We start from the raw sequence: 15,840 nt of genomic DNA, 5'->3' as shown, positions 1-15,840 counted from the left end.
TTATCTTAAATTAAGAAAGTTCTAACTAATACAAATGGGTACCGTTTACAATGTGGCTTGGTCACTCCCTGTCTCCATACCTATCGTGTGCAGGATGAGAGGAGGACATCTGACCCTACCGGTGCAGGTACATCAGAGGTGGGCATGGCGAGTAGGTGGGGTCGCTGCTCTCCTCCTGTCGGGACCAGAAGGCTCCAGCAGAACACACCAGCGCGGAAACGAAGAGGTGAGGGGAGCCGGTTAGGACTGCTGCCTGTAAGAGTAACTAAGGATTGTGAACCCTGAACAGCGCATGGTAAGTGAAAAAATGTTTAGGTCATAGAGGAAAGCTGGAGAGCGTATATTTTACTACAGTGCGGAACCTGCTGTAGCGCAGCATTAGAGTTTTGGATGGACTTTGCTTTTAAATTTGTAACGTAAAGTAGCCGTGCATCGACAGATTATCGTACACTTTATAAATTGAAAGGAATGTGATTAAGTCCGTCGGTGTGACGCATTGCACGAAAACGTCACAACATTACCATGCTCTTATTGGTGTAAGATTAGCATTATGCTGTAAGAGTGAAGTTGTTACATCAGACTAGTCTTAAATACAAGTCTAAAGGAATGCTGAAGCTAACTAGACCAACAACAACTCAATCTACCTACTTCCTACTTAAGTAGGCTGACAGGCATCACTTTGGCTTCTTCAGTAAACCTCTTCTGCTTTGTTGCATGTGAGGGTAATGACCTCTGGCCCCATCTTAGACCTGCCTTGACCCTTGACACATTTAAGAGTGGCCAGATGTTGGTAGATTTTTGAGATATTTCATCTTAAAATGGTAGCTCATGTTTACCTGTTGTAAGAGCATAGCTGTGTGTTCAAGTCTGCATGACTTTGTCTTTAATATCTGCACCCGGATCTTTTAATTTGAGGTGTAATCTACATTGCAGACAGATAATTGATCAAGTGAGAATGAGCCACCACGTAGTGGTTATTGTGAAGTTTTATTCTACTAGACTGGGTTTTTAATTCAGTTTCCTAGTAGTTTTAGAAATGTAATTGCCCACTGAAGTCTGGGACTTTACATCCTCTGTGGAGTGCCAGCTTGCTCGTGCAACCCATTCCTATGCTTAAATGCATACTAGGACATTTCAAATTATAGTTGGTTGTGGCTTTTAATCAGACAGATGTCACATTGTGGAAAAAAAGTTTCCACATTTGTTCTTCAGTTGTTTTAAAAGTGGCTATTTTCAGGTGACTCACCCTGAAATAATTTAAACTGTTAGGATGTTTCACACCTCCAAGGTTAGCTTGGGATTTTTGTATGAAGTTGGTCCAAAAACTAGCACTCCTTTCTAATTATAGACTACAGAGGCAGCACTTTCCTACCTGCCAACCAATTCAAAGCAGACGGCACATCAATGGCTTAGGCCTTCCTGTTTTTTAAGGTGGTTACATTTTTAGGTATGTCCCAGTTTGGAATCTTAGTGTTTCTATTAGATAAGGACTGATAGCCCATTAGTTTAACCATCTCAAGTCAGAAATTGGAATTGTACCTCACAAAATGACCCTGCTTTGGCATTTATTGTCATTGCTGATTTAGTCCCAAAAAGTCCCAAAAGCAAGAGAGGACTTTTAGCTAGGACTAAACTTTCAGCCAAACATAGAAGAAATGTGTTCACAGACAGGCAAAAAGTGAGGAAGACAGAAATATGAGGGGTGGAGGGTTCCAGAAGAATGCTTGTGAAGAGGGAGCCAATTTTGAGACAGGTGTGTGTAATGTGCATGCATGACTGCTTCCTCCTACAAGTGTGTGTGTGTGTGTGTGTGTGTGTGTGTGTGTGTCCTGGCAGTAATGAAATCTCTTGTCCTCGCGACGTACCAGCGAGTGCACAAATAGAGCATCAATAGCGCCTGGTGATATTATCAGCCCGTGGCTGCTCAAACAGCCACTACATGTCAGCTCTGCAGATCTGTATCGCAGACACACAGACTCCTCTTAAAGAGAGACTCCGTCCTGCACACAATTCTATCTCTGTCTCAGAAATACACACAGCTGTAGGGTTTCTCTGGCACGTCCGTCCTCTTTAGCCCACCCCAACACACACACAGAGGATAATATAGCCAAGCTTATCAGCAGCTAGAGTTAATCAAACCTTATCTGCAGCCCCTCAACTTCTTATGTGTACCCAGCAATGACCATACTGAATAAGGCAGGTGGGGTTTGTTTAATCAATTAACTGTTAATCAGGTACATCTGTGTGATTGAATTAATTTAACCTTGCATTAATCAAGTACACCTGTGTGATTAAACAAATATAACATTGCATTAATCAGGTACACCTGTGTGATTGAATTAATATAACCTTGCATTAAGTCCTATCTTTGTGACACTTATAATAGTTTGTTTAGTTTTAATAGTTTGTTGCCACAGCCAGAATATTTCATACTTATGTATATATTGGACTGTTAGGTGTTTTATATATTTTCTGTCCACTCATACAGAAGGGGAACAGAATATTTAAAGCATACAATCACTAAGTGTGGTGCTTAAAAATGACCATAAAGTTGACTCTACACCTTTTGTGATAGTGATTCAGAATAAATTCTAACATATTTTTGTCCACAGGGTGGCACCTTTATCATTTATCCGCACACCTTGTATGATAAGCCTACACACTGCTGACAACCCACTTCCCAGGTGAGCACACTGATGATGACACTGTCAACATAGAGGACATACAGTCCTCGCACACTTGTACAGCCCTCATTGCATCCACGAAGTCTGACACATTCCTGTTAAAACATGCTTTCTTCTAAGCTTCCTTTAGCGCACACACACATCAAAGGAAGATGTTTTTTTGATATTGCTTATCTTGCTGATCCAGACACAACACAGAATGGTCCACATGTTGGGTGTCGTGGACACCTTTGTACAGTTTAGTGTGTTTTGGTACACACCAGTGGGTTTAGTTGATGGGCGGGGGGTCCCTTTTTGTACGCTGTCATACAAGCGCTGACCTGTGCATTGTGGTAAAATTTGTGAAACTTGCTGTTTAACAATTTTCTCCCCTCATTGGTCCATGGGGAACAATAACCAAATCATTCTGATGTGCAGAACTGCAGCTGTCAGTCTCCAGTATCTCTTCACACAGTCCACTTTGAAAGGTCAGGGTTCGACCCACACTTAGCTGTGAAAACATGGTGAGGGTGTACTCAGGGTCCTTGAGGCAGCTTACTGCTACACTGACCTCTCTTCACTTCTCCCCTGTCATTTTAGGGTCACGGGATGATTAAAGGGAGAAAGTAATATATTTTTTTATATTTTTAGCCTTTTTTCTTGAAGTATTTGATCATTTCACAACAACCTTATGAAATAAAATACAAACTTATGTCCACACTAACGCCATGACCTCTGTACCCATTTCTTTTTTTTTTTTTTAACTCTCACCCAATCTCTCCTCTGCTCTTTGGTGTATCATGTTTCTTCCTTTTTTGTAAGTGTGTGCCCTTGTTTATCATTCCAGATCTCTCGACATGCATCCTGAGATCCATCTCTCCCTTCTCTTAACGCTGCTGCTTCTTCAAGGTTGGTTGGTTTTATTACTGTTTGCTTTCAGTTTTACTTGAGGAGTTGCCTTCTGTACCTCTCTGGTATTCATTCATTTAGATCAAATACTGTCCTTAGCACAGTTTTGGAAGGTTTTAATGTACCATATCATTACTAATGTTTGGTCACTTAAAAATAATTTGGTGCATACAGCCAATATACTAAATGTGTTCGTACACAACCTTTGAGTCATCTTTACAAACTACGATGTTGGCTGAGACCCTGTTACGTGTTTACACCTATGGTACCACATTTATACATAGCATAAATACTGGGAACAGGTGGAAACAGCTAGCCTGGCTTTGTCGAAAGGTAACAAAGTCCGCTTACCAACACCTCTTAAACTCACTAATTAAAATGTTCTTTAGTTATTTAAAGAAATTGGGTAAGACGCTTGTCTGTCTTTTTTTTGTCCAGTTAGATGAGAAGATTAATACCACTCTGTAAATATGACCCTACAGCTAGCAGCCAGTTAGCTTAGCCTAGCTTAAAGTTGGAAACAGCCTAACTCTGTCCAAAGGCGTTAGTTTGTGTTTATGAACCTCAGGATTTTAAAATGGGCCGTTTATGGATTAATTATTGTTAATATTAGGCATATGTGGATGGGTGTAAGTGTTTACTAAAAAGACTGAGGTCAGTGTAATTTTTTAACAAATACAGGGATTCAAATGTTCAGTGTATTTGCATTTGTCAGCATATTTGAGGTCTACGTCGACTGCATGGTGGAAAATGAGATTCTTTACAAGATGTTGCTTAACCCTGTCAGTGCTGAAGAATTCCCATTATATTCTCTTCAAAGTGATTTCCTCCTGTGCTTAAAACGCTGCCTATTTTCAGGCAAGTAAAATTTTGCATTTTTTTTAATAGGGTATGGTCAATTGTTCTCTCGGACCTGGGAGTGTCGGTATTTGCCTGAGGGGAGAGGCGAGAGTTGTGGGGCTATATAATCTTTGAGTTGTTTTCAAAAATGACAGCTTTAGCACCATCTGAGGATTTTATTACTGGCCGTTTTAAGACTTTGAACTTGAGCAAACCAGACTGTTTCATCTTGTCAAGACGCCCCCTTTTCCTCCTGTGCTGACAACACAGATAACATGTTGCAGTGCTTCACCAGCTAGATATCCATGTGATGCAGCCTGTTAAGATAAATTGCTCAGATAGGTAGGAGTGGATCCTAGTTTTTATGTTTGATTTCAAGCGAGTATGGTGGTGGGATTAATGCAAATTAGAATTTTACTCCTCAGCCTGAGGATTCCTGCTCATTATCTTGCTTCTGATTTTTTTCAGCTATGTTTTCATTCACAGACATTAAAGATACTGTCGTTTTGCTAGAGGCATTTGGCTGAACAGACAGACTTTTTGTTCAGAGCAGTGGGGCCCCGCAGACCATGTGAATGCAGCCTGCCAAGACCTGAAACTTTCACTGTCAGGAGGACTTTGGGGCTGGACTGACATTGGTATTAGGGGCAGATGAAATGGTCAGGAATGAGAAAAGATGGGAGCTGAGGCCTCTGAGTTGCAGGTGGTACTTCTATTAAAGGAGTATTGGTGGACATTTCACTTTAATGTTCTGTGACCTAATGCAGTTTGCTCCTTCTTTAATGAATTGTTGATGGAAGACTTTGTGTACAGACTTGGATTTAATGAGCAACATTTAAAGAGGAGTGTGAAGTCAGTGGCTATTTTTTCTCTGACATGAAAGTCTTTTGGTACAAATTACATCAACGTATTTTAGTAACAATGAAACTCTTAATACTTCTTTCAGGTTTTGATTTATAATCATATATTTAATTCTAGGTGATTGTAATTGTAGTGAAATAATCTTTTTGTTGATCTTTATACGATGAAAAAGCCCTATTCTTTAAGATACCATGAACCACTACTCTCCTAAAGTTCACTATTAAGTCTTTGTTAAGTTGCAGCTGATGTTTTTCAGAATAAATCTTTTACTTTACTTTTGATACTGATAAAATGGATTGCATTTTCCCCAAAAAAAACATTGTTGTCATATTTTTCTTCTCCTAAATCCTCACTGCACAACTTCAGTGACAGAAAGATGAGCAGAGGAGGAGGACAAAGTCAACGTTAACACTAAATCCTCTCATGCAGTACATGGAACCTTTCTTTGATGTTTCTGTCTTTCTTCACCTTCACCTATTTCACCTGATTAGCAGGCACTAAATCAACATGAGGCAGACAGTCTGAGGCATTACAGCAAAGTTGACGGGAACAAACTCACATTTTCTTTCTGTTTTGCTATTCAGAGAGTGGAATCTGTTTAATGTGGAGATGCATGTAAAACCATTCGAGCACTCCGTCTCTGCGCTGAACAAATGCCTCTGTGACTTGTTGGGGTTACTAGGGACAACAAGACGGTGTGTTCAAATGGAGTTCTGAACAGGGCATCACATGCTCTTCTCTGGGCCGTACACGTGCCTGAATAGAGCTACGTTCTTTCAGTGAATGGAGCCAAAGAATGGTTTTCTTTACTTGTCCACTCACATTAGCTTTGAATACTTAATTATCCATTTCAGAATAGGTCAAGTTGGATACAGCGGACTCACTGTATTGGCTTCAGGGACAGCATGTTATTTTCTTGTACTTCTGAAGGCTCTGATTGCTTTTTAAAGGCACTAAATAGACACAGCTAACATGGAAAAGAGTTGAGATTTACAGATCAGTGTGATTATTTTTCTTGCTTAATTCTTGCTCCTAAAGCTGAGAGAAAAGTTAAAATAAGTATAAATTTGTGTTGCAAAGATTATTTGTTTTTTTTTGTCAAACTTCCATTCCTCCTGATCATCTTTCAACACCTTGTGGGGGGTCCCGTACCTCAGCATAGGAGCCACTGCTTTAACTTACAGTTACAGGTAGCTTAGGGACATTTACAAACTATTGTTTGTAATAAACAGTGGTGGAAGAAGTATTCAGATCATTTACTTAAGTAAAAGTACTAATTCCACACTGTAAAAATACTCTGCTACAAGTAAAAGTTAGTCATTGAAAAAGTTACTTAAGTAAAAGTATGTAAGTAGCATCAGGAAAATGTACTTAAAGTATTAAAAGTAAAAGTACTCAGTGTAGAAAAATCCTCACATTTTAGCAACTGGAAACGTTCAAAACAGTTCTGTTAATCAACTTAGTGTTTAATTGGCTAATCATTTCAGCTGTACTTGTAGGCCTGTATATTGTTGGGTAGTTTAATTTATAATACCTTGTGTTTAAAACTACATGTCTTTTGTGTGAAAAAACCTTAATTTGTAAAATAACTAGTAACTAAAGCTGCCAGATGAATGTAGTGGAGTAAAAAGTACAATATTTCCCTCTGAAATGTTGTAGAGTAGAAGTAGAAAGTGGCTTGAAAAGAAAAGACCTAAGTAAAGTACAAGTACCTCAGATTTGTACACAAGTACAGTACTTGAGTAAATGTACTTAGTTACATTCCACCACTGGTAATGAAGTATGTTTCTTTAATGTTATTCTTGAAAAAAAAACATCACCTGTGTATGTTGTTTTGGGTTGCACATTGATTTTTATGGTTGGCCCAACTTCTGTATCTAAATGTTATGTGCATAATACTGTGAAGTTAGATTTATTAGACATTTGACTGACCTCTGTGTTGTTTGTCCCTCCTAGTCCAGCAGGGCACCTCAGTGCAGGAGATCCAAACCAGCCATGAAAACATCGTAAAGATCAGCTCGGCAGGAGAAAGTGAGTAGAGTGAAGATTCTGCTGGGAGAATTAATCCGTTGACAGGGTTACACAAACACGTTAAAGTTTAATGCCGTTATTTAGTGTAGTAATTAGCTAATAAATTGTGAAGCAGAGTGACAAGACTTTGGAAGAATCCTTTGAGGTCGTGGGTGGTCACAGAGGAAAGTGTTTGGAGGTGAATACGCAGACAGACGACACACTCTCGCCATTTCTAATGGCCCTCTTCATGATCAGCTACACATTTCAAACATGACAGCAGCACCGCTGATTATTAATGCCTCCAGCGAGTACACACATGCATTTTGCTCTGTGAGTGTGCTCCTTGGGAAATAAATGAGCTCTGGCATGCTAAGCTGTTTTTCTCTTATTCTGTCAAGGTATTATTTTCATCTGCTCCAGCCAATTCGATCACTAACCAAGATAATCTCATAATGCCCATATACTGTAGAACAATAGAATAGGAACTTGTCAGAAATGCAATGAAGACAATGAATGAGATTAGACCTATGTCTTTATCTAGACTGTGTGTGTGTGTGTTTTTGTTTTTCATGGGAAGTGATGCAGTGCTCAGCAGCCATGGATATCCTCTTCCTCATGGATGGCTCCTACAGCGTGGGGAAGGGCAGCTTTGAGAGGTGCAAACACTACGCAATCAAGCTCTGTCAAGCACTTGACATCGGACCAGACAAGGTTTGTTTTCTTTCTGTTCTTTTGTGTCTTCCTACCTCTCTTTCTCACATGACAATCAATATTCACTTGATCCCACCCTTGTCCAGGTGCGAGTCGGCTTGATTCAGTTTGGTTCCACTCCTCGGCTGGAGTTCGCCCTGGACACATACACCACCAAACAAGAGCTCAAGAAGCAGATGAAGAAGATTTCTCACAGGTGTGTTTCTCCTCTCATCTCACCCTCTTGTTTTATGTTGATGACACCTGAGCAAGTTACATTCACTCAAGAAGGCCTATAAAAAAAGCTAGTAAGAGAACCATGAGAGGATATTGTATCATACTGTAGATATCTGCTCCCATGGTCAAGAATGAACCTTCATTGTCATTTCTGTCATTAACACTTATTTAATTTTGGACATTTTTAAAAAAAGATCTGTGTATACATTTTTAAAAACATGTTCTAGGGGCGCCTGGTTAGTTCACCTGGTTGAGCATGCGCCCCATGTGCAGAGGCTCAGTCCTTGTCGCAGCGGCCATGGGTTCTGTTTTTCCGACCTGCGGCCCTTTGCTCTCTCCCACTTTCCTGACTTAATCTGTCCTATAAATAAAGGTAATAAAAACAACAACAAAAAAACATAAGAAAGAAGGACAAAGTCGTTGGGACAAGTGTTAATTTTTATATGAGCCTCTGTCAGAGATGAGAGGGAATTGGCTTTTACATGGACAGAAATCACAGTTATTACCCTATTTATGTACAGTATATGTATTTGCTGTATATACAAACAAGTTGTTTGTAGTGATGAGAACCTTTTATGCTCTCAACTTTTTTGGCATGCTGAAACTTGTCACAATTGTCTGTCTAGTGTAGTAGTTTTTTGCTAATGCTCCCTGGAAAGGAAAACAAATTAATTTCAGATTAGAGGGGTGCACCACAGGTAGTCACTGGATATTGGATTAGGGCATAAAGTGTGTGTGCGTGCGTGCGTGTCACATCGCCTTAAATCCAACTAGTACCTTAGAGAGTTGCAGTATAATGTAGGCACATGTTTATTCATGCATTATTGGGACTCCACTGTTTTAGTTACATTTTGTATATTTTACATTACAAACACTATAAAACTTTTACTTTGCAATATTCCTCTCTACTCCTGATATTACTAAAAATAAGAATAGCGTACATGGTTACATATGGCAGCACTGCAGTAAACAGTTTAACATAAGTGTGTAAGAGACTCCCAAATAACCACTTTGTTTTTAATTCAGTGGCTGAATCCACTCGGTGGAAATAGTTGTCTGTGTTTAAGTTGCTTTTTCAAGGATTTAGTTTGTAAGCATAGATAAAAAGATATATTGTAACAGCAAGTCTCAACTGGGATAAAAACTGTAAACAGCTGCAAAAGCTAATTATCAAATACATTATGAGTGTCTAAGATATAACTTGTCCTACATGTGTCTAGAGTTTGTGTTATGTAAGATGGATTGTGGAGCATTAAAGGACAACATTTCAATCTGTACTTGATTGCTAAGAAACCAATACCCTGTGTTGTTCAAGGTAGCTAAGCTCTTTTAATCATGCCTGAAGGCCTTTTGAACCTTTCACTATATTGTTTTGTAGTTTCAGCACTCCAAGCAGACATATTGTTTTTTACAGCTGGAAGAAAAGGATCAAAATGGGAGATATGTTAGGATGCCATCTAAGCACCTCACTACCTGCACTACTTTGTTTCAGCAGTTCTGTCTCTCAACAATCACGAGACACTGTGAATCTGTTTCTTTGTGTCTAGTGGTGAGATGAGTAAAATAGGCTTCTGCTTTCACTCATATTTTTGTCTTTAAAATATATATATATAATAGGTTTTAAATGGGTTTCTTGAGCCCTAGGGTGATGAAACTTCAGCCAACACTCAGACAATTCCTTGTGCATTTTCAGTCCTAAGACGTGAAAGAGGAATCCTACCAAAATTGGTCTGTGGTTTACTTTGGCAGGGATATGCGGTAGATTATTAACTCTGTTGGCTTCTGTAGTACAGTACACATTCCCTAATTGTTCTGTTTCAGTATTGTTCTAGCAATAACATAAAAAACACTATTCCAATCTCTGAACTCCCAGGGGAGGCAGCACCCAGACAGGCCTGGCTCTAAAGTACGTGCTGAGGAAGGGTTTCCCAGGTGGCCGTAACTCCTCCACTGCGGCCCAGATCGCCATCCTCTTATCAGATGGGAGGTCTCAGGGCAACGCAGTTCAGGCGGCTACGCAGCTCAAAGAGATGGGTGTGGTCTTGTTTGCCGTGGGCGTTCGCTACCCTAGGTTTGTTAATGATCATTACAAATAATAATATTACTTTATGTTTGCAGTGCAGTCTTTAAAAATGGTTTTGTTCTTAGGTGGGAAGAGCTACATGCTTTGGCCAGTGAGCCGATGGAGAGCCATGTTTTCTTTGCAGAGCATTTCTACGATGCTGTCAATGGCCTGTACACCACACTGAGCACCTTCTCTGTCTGCAATGCCACACCTGCAGGTGGGATTCTTTAACACTTTTTCACTGGAGAAAAATTATAACTTCCCTGTCCATCACTAAATTCCTTGTTTTGTATTTCTCTCCCTAACTCCTTCCAACTCTTGTCCATATGTAACTTCCCTCATACCCCCACCTGTCCCTCCCCAATCCTCTCCTCCTGTTCCCCAGGCTGTCAGGTGGAGTTGTTTCCCTGTGAGAGGAAAACACTGGAGACAGTGAAAGAGCTGCAGGCGAATTACATGTGTTGGAAAGGCTCCAAGGGGTATTCCCCATACACGTCTCTCTGTCCATACTACAGGCAAGTGTACATGATTGCATAAATAATGCAAATGTTGTCGTCGTCTTCCTCATCTGAAGTCAAAAATAGTCTTTATAAGAAGATGAACCTTTGCACTTTTACAAGAGAAAACCCCTATTCACTAAAACTGGAGACATAATTTTAATAGCTACAACGTCACCTCAAAACCAAAATTCCTGACAATTTCTTTACAATTGTACAATACAAACTTTCCTGTAAATAACCAGGCGATGTTTGGTGGGAATGATGGACCCACAGCAGTGTCTGGCAGGTATTGAAAGGCCACAGAAATGGATTGATGATAAAGAAGGATGCTGGTGTCGCTCTGGGTCACACTGGGGAGAACAATCTGTGCAGTGGAACCAAATATGTAACACTTGTTTTTGATTGCTCAATGAACCATTAGACTGTGGTTGTTTAACAGGGCAACTCCCATCTGTTAATGTGCTGTGTCAGTGTGAGGGTGTTAATAAAAACAAGTGAACTTCTGTCAGACCCTCCCAGGGCAAATTTAAAATGGCCTTTGACTATATTCATTTCACAGCACATTGCAACTTTACCACAGTGAAATGGCCGAAACCAAATAGAGCTCACTGTTTAAAGAACCATCACAACTTTTCAATTGATCTTCCAAATCTTTTTTTCTCACAAATCCACTTAACTGCCCATCAATTTAGTTAAGAGCTAAATTTAAGCACTTTTTGGTACCACACAAACTAGGAGTGCTGCTTGTTCAATACTGTACAATTGGGTCTATATAATATTCATATAAATGAAGGTGCAATCCAAGTGAGATACCAAATGTGTACATCACTTTCGACATAAATAAATGTAAATATATAATGTGTATGCTTATCAAATTGTATAGTGTATTAGCTGATAGTCAAGGCTTGATGTCTGCCAATTTGAAAATTAAAACTTAATTTACTTTAGAGAAGAAAAATATAAATTTTTCATTCATTTTCAACCTGACAAAACAAGTGAATGTTGTGTTTGTCCATATGTGTGTGTTGCAGGTACAACAAGGTGTACAAGAGACACCAGACAGTCTGCCATCGGACTATCTGTCCAGGTAACAACACTCCTCTTTCTCTTTCTCTTTTTGAGATGATGTGTATTTGTGTGACACCCTGCTATTCTACTCTCTCTACTATGCTGTAGATCCCTGCGACTCTCAGCCCTGTCTGAATGGTGGCACATGTGTATCAGAAGGTCCAGAGGGTTACCACTGCGTATGCCCACCTGGTTATGGAGGAGACCCACACTGTGGTCCGAACACTGTCTTCAGACTTACTGAGATATATTTACTGGCTGCATACTAACTCAAATGAACTAACTTGACCCTCCATCCCTCCTCAGCTCCTGCATTATCACTGGACTGCGCTGTAGACCTGCTGTTCCTGGTGGAAGGCTCTGCCACACTCACCTTGGAAGGCTTCCTCCGCCTTAAGTCCTTCTTAAAACGCTTCCTGCACACTGTGATCGGGTCTGACAGCCCCAGTAAAGTCGGCCTGGCGGTGTTTGGTGGAGAGACCAGAGTCGAGGTCCCGGTGGATAAGTTCAAAGGGGACCTGAGGGGTCTGGTTAAGACTGTGGAGGCACTTCGACCAGTTGGCGGCGAGACCCGGACAGGTCAAGCACTTCGCTACGTCACACGTCACGGCTTCGTGAGCGCTCCAGTCTTTGCGGACGTTACAGACGACCTGCCCCGCGTGGTGGTGCTGCTCACTGCCACTCCTGCTGTGGACGAGGTGGTAGAGCCCTCTAAATATGCACGAGACAGAGAGATCTTCCTGATAGGGGTGGGACCAGACTTCTTAAGGGGACAACTGAATAATGTTACAGGAAATCCCCAGAGGACTATCACCTACACACCACCTGAGTTCAGTGCCAAGATCCCTGAGCTCAAGGCTAAGATCTGCAGTGTGGATACACAAGGTACTGACTGATTGACTGACTGCTTAATACCCTATAAAATATCCAAATTGCCATTAGGATCCAGCTGTTCCGAATGTGAATAACAATGTTATTTTATGGTCATTCCTTTTGAGAGGCATTTTCATCCATGAAATGCATGAAATATCATGCAGAAAAAAATAATCAAAAAATAATTTGATCAGCACTTACTTAAAAACCTAAGATGTAACAGATAATATTTAATCTTTAATATCTCCCTTTTCTGGCTGACATGTAGATCAAGAAACTTTGGCAGAAAAAAAAAAACATTTCTAGGGTCTTGAAATACCACTTCTAAATCATGTTTTGCATGTTTCAACTAGTAGTAATTGTCTGTATATTTAAACAACATATTTCTTTTGTCTTTTTTTTATTTTTTAGGTTGTCTTGGCCAAGCAGTAGACCTGGTGTTTGCCCTGGATGCCTCAGGTGGTGTCAGCCCTAATAACTTTGCCACCACGCGCGACTTTGTGCGCAGTCTCACCGTCCAGTTCGACATCAACCGTGACTTAGCTCAAGTGGCACTTGTGGCCTACGGTCGGAGAGCCACCACCGTCTTCAACCTGGACACCCATGAGAGCGGTTCTGCCATCCTCAAGGCTGTTGATGACGCCAGCTACTTGGGTGGAGTGGCTTCAACGGGCGCGGCTTTACTTCACATCCACTCCAACGTCCTGACGGTGGACAAAGGTGCACGGCCCGGAGTCAACAAAGCTGTGGTGTTGGTGACAGACGGTTCAGGCGGGGATGACGCTGTTGTCCCAGCTCAAAAGATCAGAGATAACGGAGTTTCAGTGTTTGTGATCGGTATCGGAGACATACAGAGAGAGAGGCTGCTGCAGATTGCTGGTTCAGAGGAGCACATGATCGCGGTGTCGTCTTATGAAGATCTCAACTATTTTGAGGATGTGCTGGTGCAGATACTGTGTTCAGGTGAGAATGCAGGAAAGGATGTTACAAAGCAGGACAGCTTGTTCTCTCCTTTTCTATGGATAGGAGAAATTAAGATATAAAAGGCTCAGGGACCTATACAAAATATGAACTTATTGTTGTGGTAGCCAGCTCATTTATGATACATTTCTTTCTATTAGAGGTTAAAAAGCCAGTTAACCTGTGCAAGCCCAACCCATGTATGAATGATGGGACCTGCATCCTGTCCGGAGGGAGCTTCCGCTGTCAGTGCCAAGGCTATGAAGGACCACACTGTGAAACAAGTCAGTGGCATTAAGGAGTCTTCTTTCCTTATTTTCTTACTTCATTACTTTGCTTCCACCTTCCTGCCATACGTTTATAATAATTTCACTGTCCGTACTCCTTCTTAAAGAAACCGTTCCTCTTATCTGTCTATCTAATCAAAGCTTTTTATTCATGCGGTTAGGTGGTTTTCCACTCTTGTCACTTGCACAACTTGACTCTGTTTTAATGTTGTGATCGCCATGTTCACAGCTACCAAAAAGTCCTTGCAGCAACAGCATTATTTGCATTTGCATGACTTTTTTCTGTGGTTTGTCCATAGGAAGCAGCAGGAATTCATCCAGAGGAGATCTCCCGAGGCCTGCTGGTCTCAGGAAGAAGAGCAGACAGAAGAAGAGTCACCAGGAGCTCCTGCATCACTACAAACTGCACCGTAGGACACATGCTACCTGATACACACATAAACACACATAGAAACGAGTCACCTATGGACACCTAAGAACCAAGGATGTTTGCGGGTACACAATGGAGTAAAGGGAAAACTGATGTTACTGTTTCAATATTTAAACTTGCACACAAACTTCAACCAGTGCCTTCAAACTGCATGTACTTCTACTGCAGTGTCTATCTGTGTCCTAGTTTGTCACTGTGCTCACTGTTGTGCATTTGTCTCAACATGGTTCTCTTGTCTATACAAAGATGTAAACTTTTATATTATATTAGAGTGTATATCTGTGTCATTTTATTTTTATTATACTGTATAATCACCACAACCGTCTTTCCTTCTTCCAGACAAGACAAAAAAATCAAATTTGTGCCAAAAAAAGCTTTATACCAAGTGCTTTATTTTTGTTTCAACATATTTTACAAAAGGCCCCTCCTGAATTCACTTAACTCATTGAGTTTTTTTAGAAGGTAAAAAGATTGTTTGCTCTCACAACATTGTTGTGTAAATATATGTATATTAGGGCTGTCAAAATAACGCGTTAATTTCGATTAATTAATCTGAGAAAAAAATAAACGAAGATTAATCCATTCCATATTGACGTTTGACCCCGAGCCGTTCTAGCCACCATTGGACTGTAAAATGAAGGAGGGAGACGAGAATGCGCTGCCTGGATCATTGATTGGAACATTTACTTGTAAAAATCTTCTTCCTGAATAGGGTTGGCTACCGAAATTCTCTCTGATGCTCTGAAACAGACAATACAGGAACAAAAACACCGCTGCACGTGACGCTAGTTAACACTATACTCGACAGCAGCTAACGTTAGCCTACCGCTAGCTAGTAGCTGGATTAAAAACGGTTACAATGTGACAGCTAACGCTGAACGGTCTAAAGTTTGACTGTTTTACTGTAGAGGATGTAACAATCTGCAGCTGCTGTTGTCGGAAAAACAACACAGACGGTGCGTTCAATGAAACTGGTAAACTACAGTTAAATGTCCTTTTCCCATCTGGTGGTTGTTTTTGTCATTTAATAATTATTATTAAATCATTTCATTTTGACCATATGGCCTTAGCAATAAACAGGCCGTTCTTTAATGTCGCCGACTGTTGTTTAGTACCCTTCTTTTTTTTCTTCTTTTTTTTACTTTCTTAAAAAGTATCGGTTCAGGCACCATTAATTATGTATGCGATTAATTTCGATTAATTAATCACAGAGTATGTAATTAATTAGATTAAAAATTTTAATCGATTGACAGCCCTAATGTATATATGTATTTCATTATCAGTTATATTAGTGCTATATAACATTTAGATAATAAGGCTGGTTTTGTACTTTAACTTACCCTTTACTTTACTGATATCTCTTTTGCGGAAAAGAGAAACAAACTTCCATAATACATGATTTGCCAATCCAGTTTTTTAAACAGAACACCCAACAAACCCTGAA

At 40.3% G+C, this 15,840-nt stretch overlaps 1 protein-coding gene across 2 annotated transcripts; it reads left to right on the top strand.

The window, feature by feature from the left end:
- The first annotated feature begins 53 nt into the window (after positions 1-53).
- vwa2 (von Willebrand factor A domain containing 2) lies at positions 54-14,683 on the top strand. Of its 2 annotated transcripts, none has more exons than XM_031315786.2 (14): positions 54-226; positions 3,511-3,572; positions 7,230-7,304; positions 7,864-7,997; positions 8,084-8,193; positions 10,087-10,284; positions 10,362-10,495; positions 10,664-10,793; positions 11,810-11,865; positions 11,955-12,062; positions 12,153-12,731; positions 13,131-13,682; positions 13,841-13,963; positions 14,266-14,683. In XM_031315786.2, the coding sequence occupies exons 2-14, from the start codon at positions 3,521-3,523 to the stop codon at positions 14,394-14,396; spliced, it is 2,382 nt and encodes a 793-aa protein (XP_031171646.1). In that variant the 5' UTR covers positions 54-226; positions 3,511-3,520; the 3' UTR covers positions 14,397-14,683. The 2 variants fall into 2 exon arrangements, with proteins under 2 accessions (XP_031171646.1, XP_031171645.1); XM_031315785.2 differs by having other exon boundaries at positions 55-295.
- Positions 14,684-15,840: the final 1,157 nt, after the last annotated feature.

The sequence above is a fragment of the Sander lucioperca genome, chromosome 22 (genome assembly GCF_008315115.2).
Source record: "Sander lucioperca isolate FBNREF2018 chromosome 22, SLUC_FBN_1.2, whole genome shotgun sequence".
In the NCBI taxonomy this organism is placed as follows: Eukaryota; Metazoa; Chordata; class Actinopteri; order Perciformes; family Percidae; genus Sander; species Sander lucioperca.
Note: the sequence above shows the minus strand (reverse complement) of the source record. Positions and strands in the feature narration are given on the sequence as shown.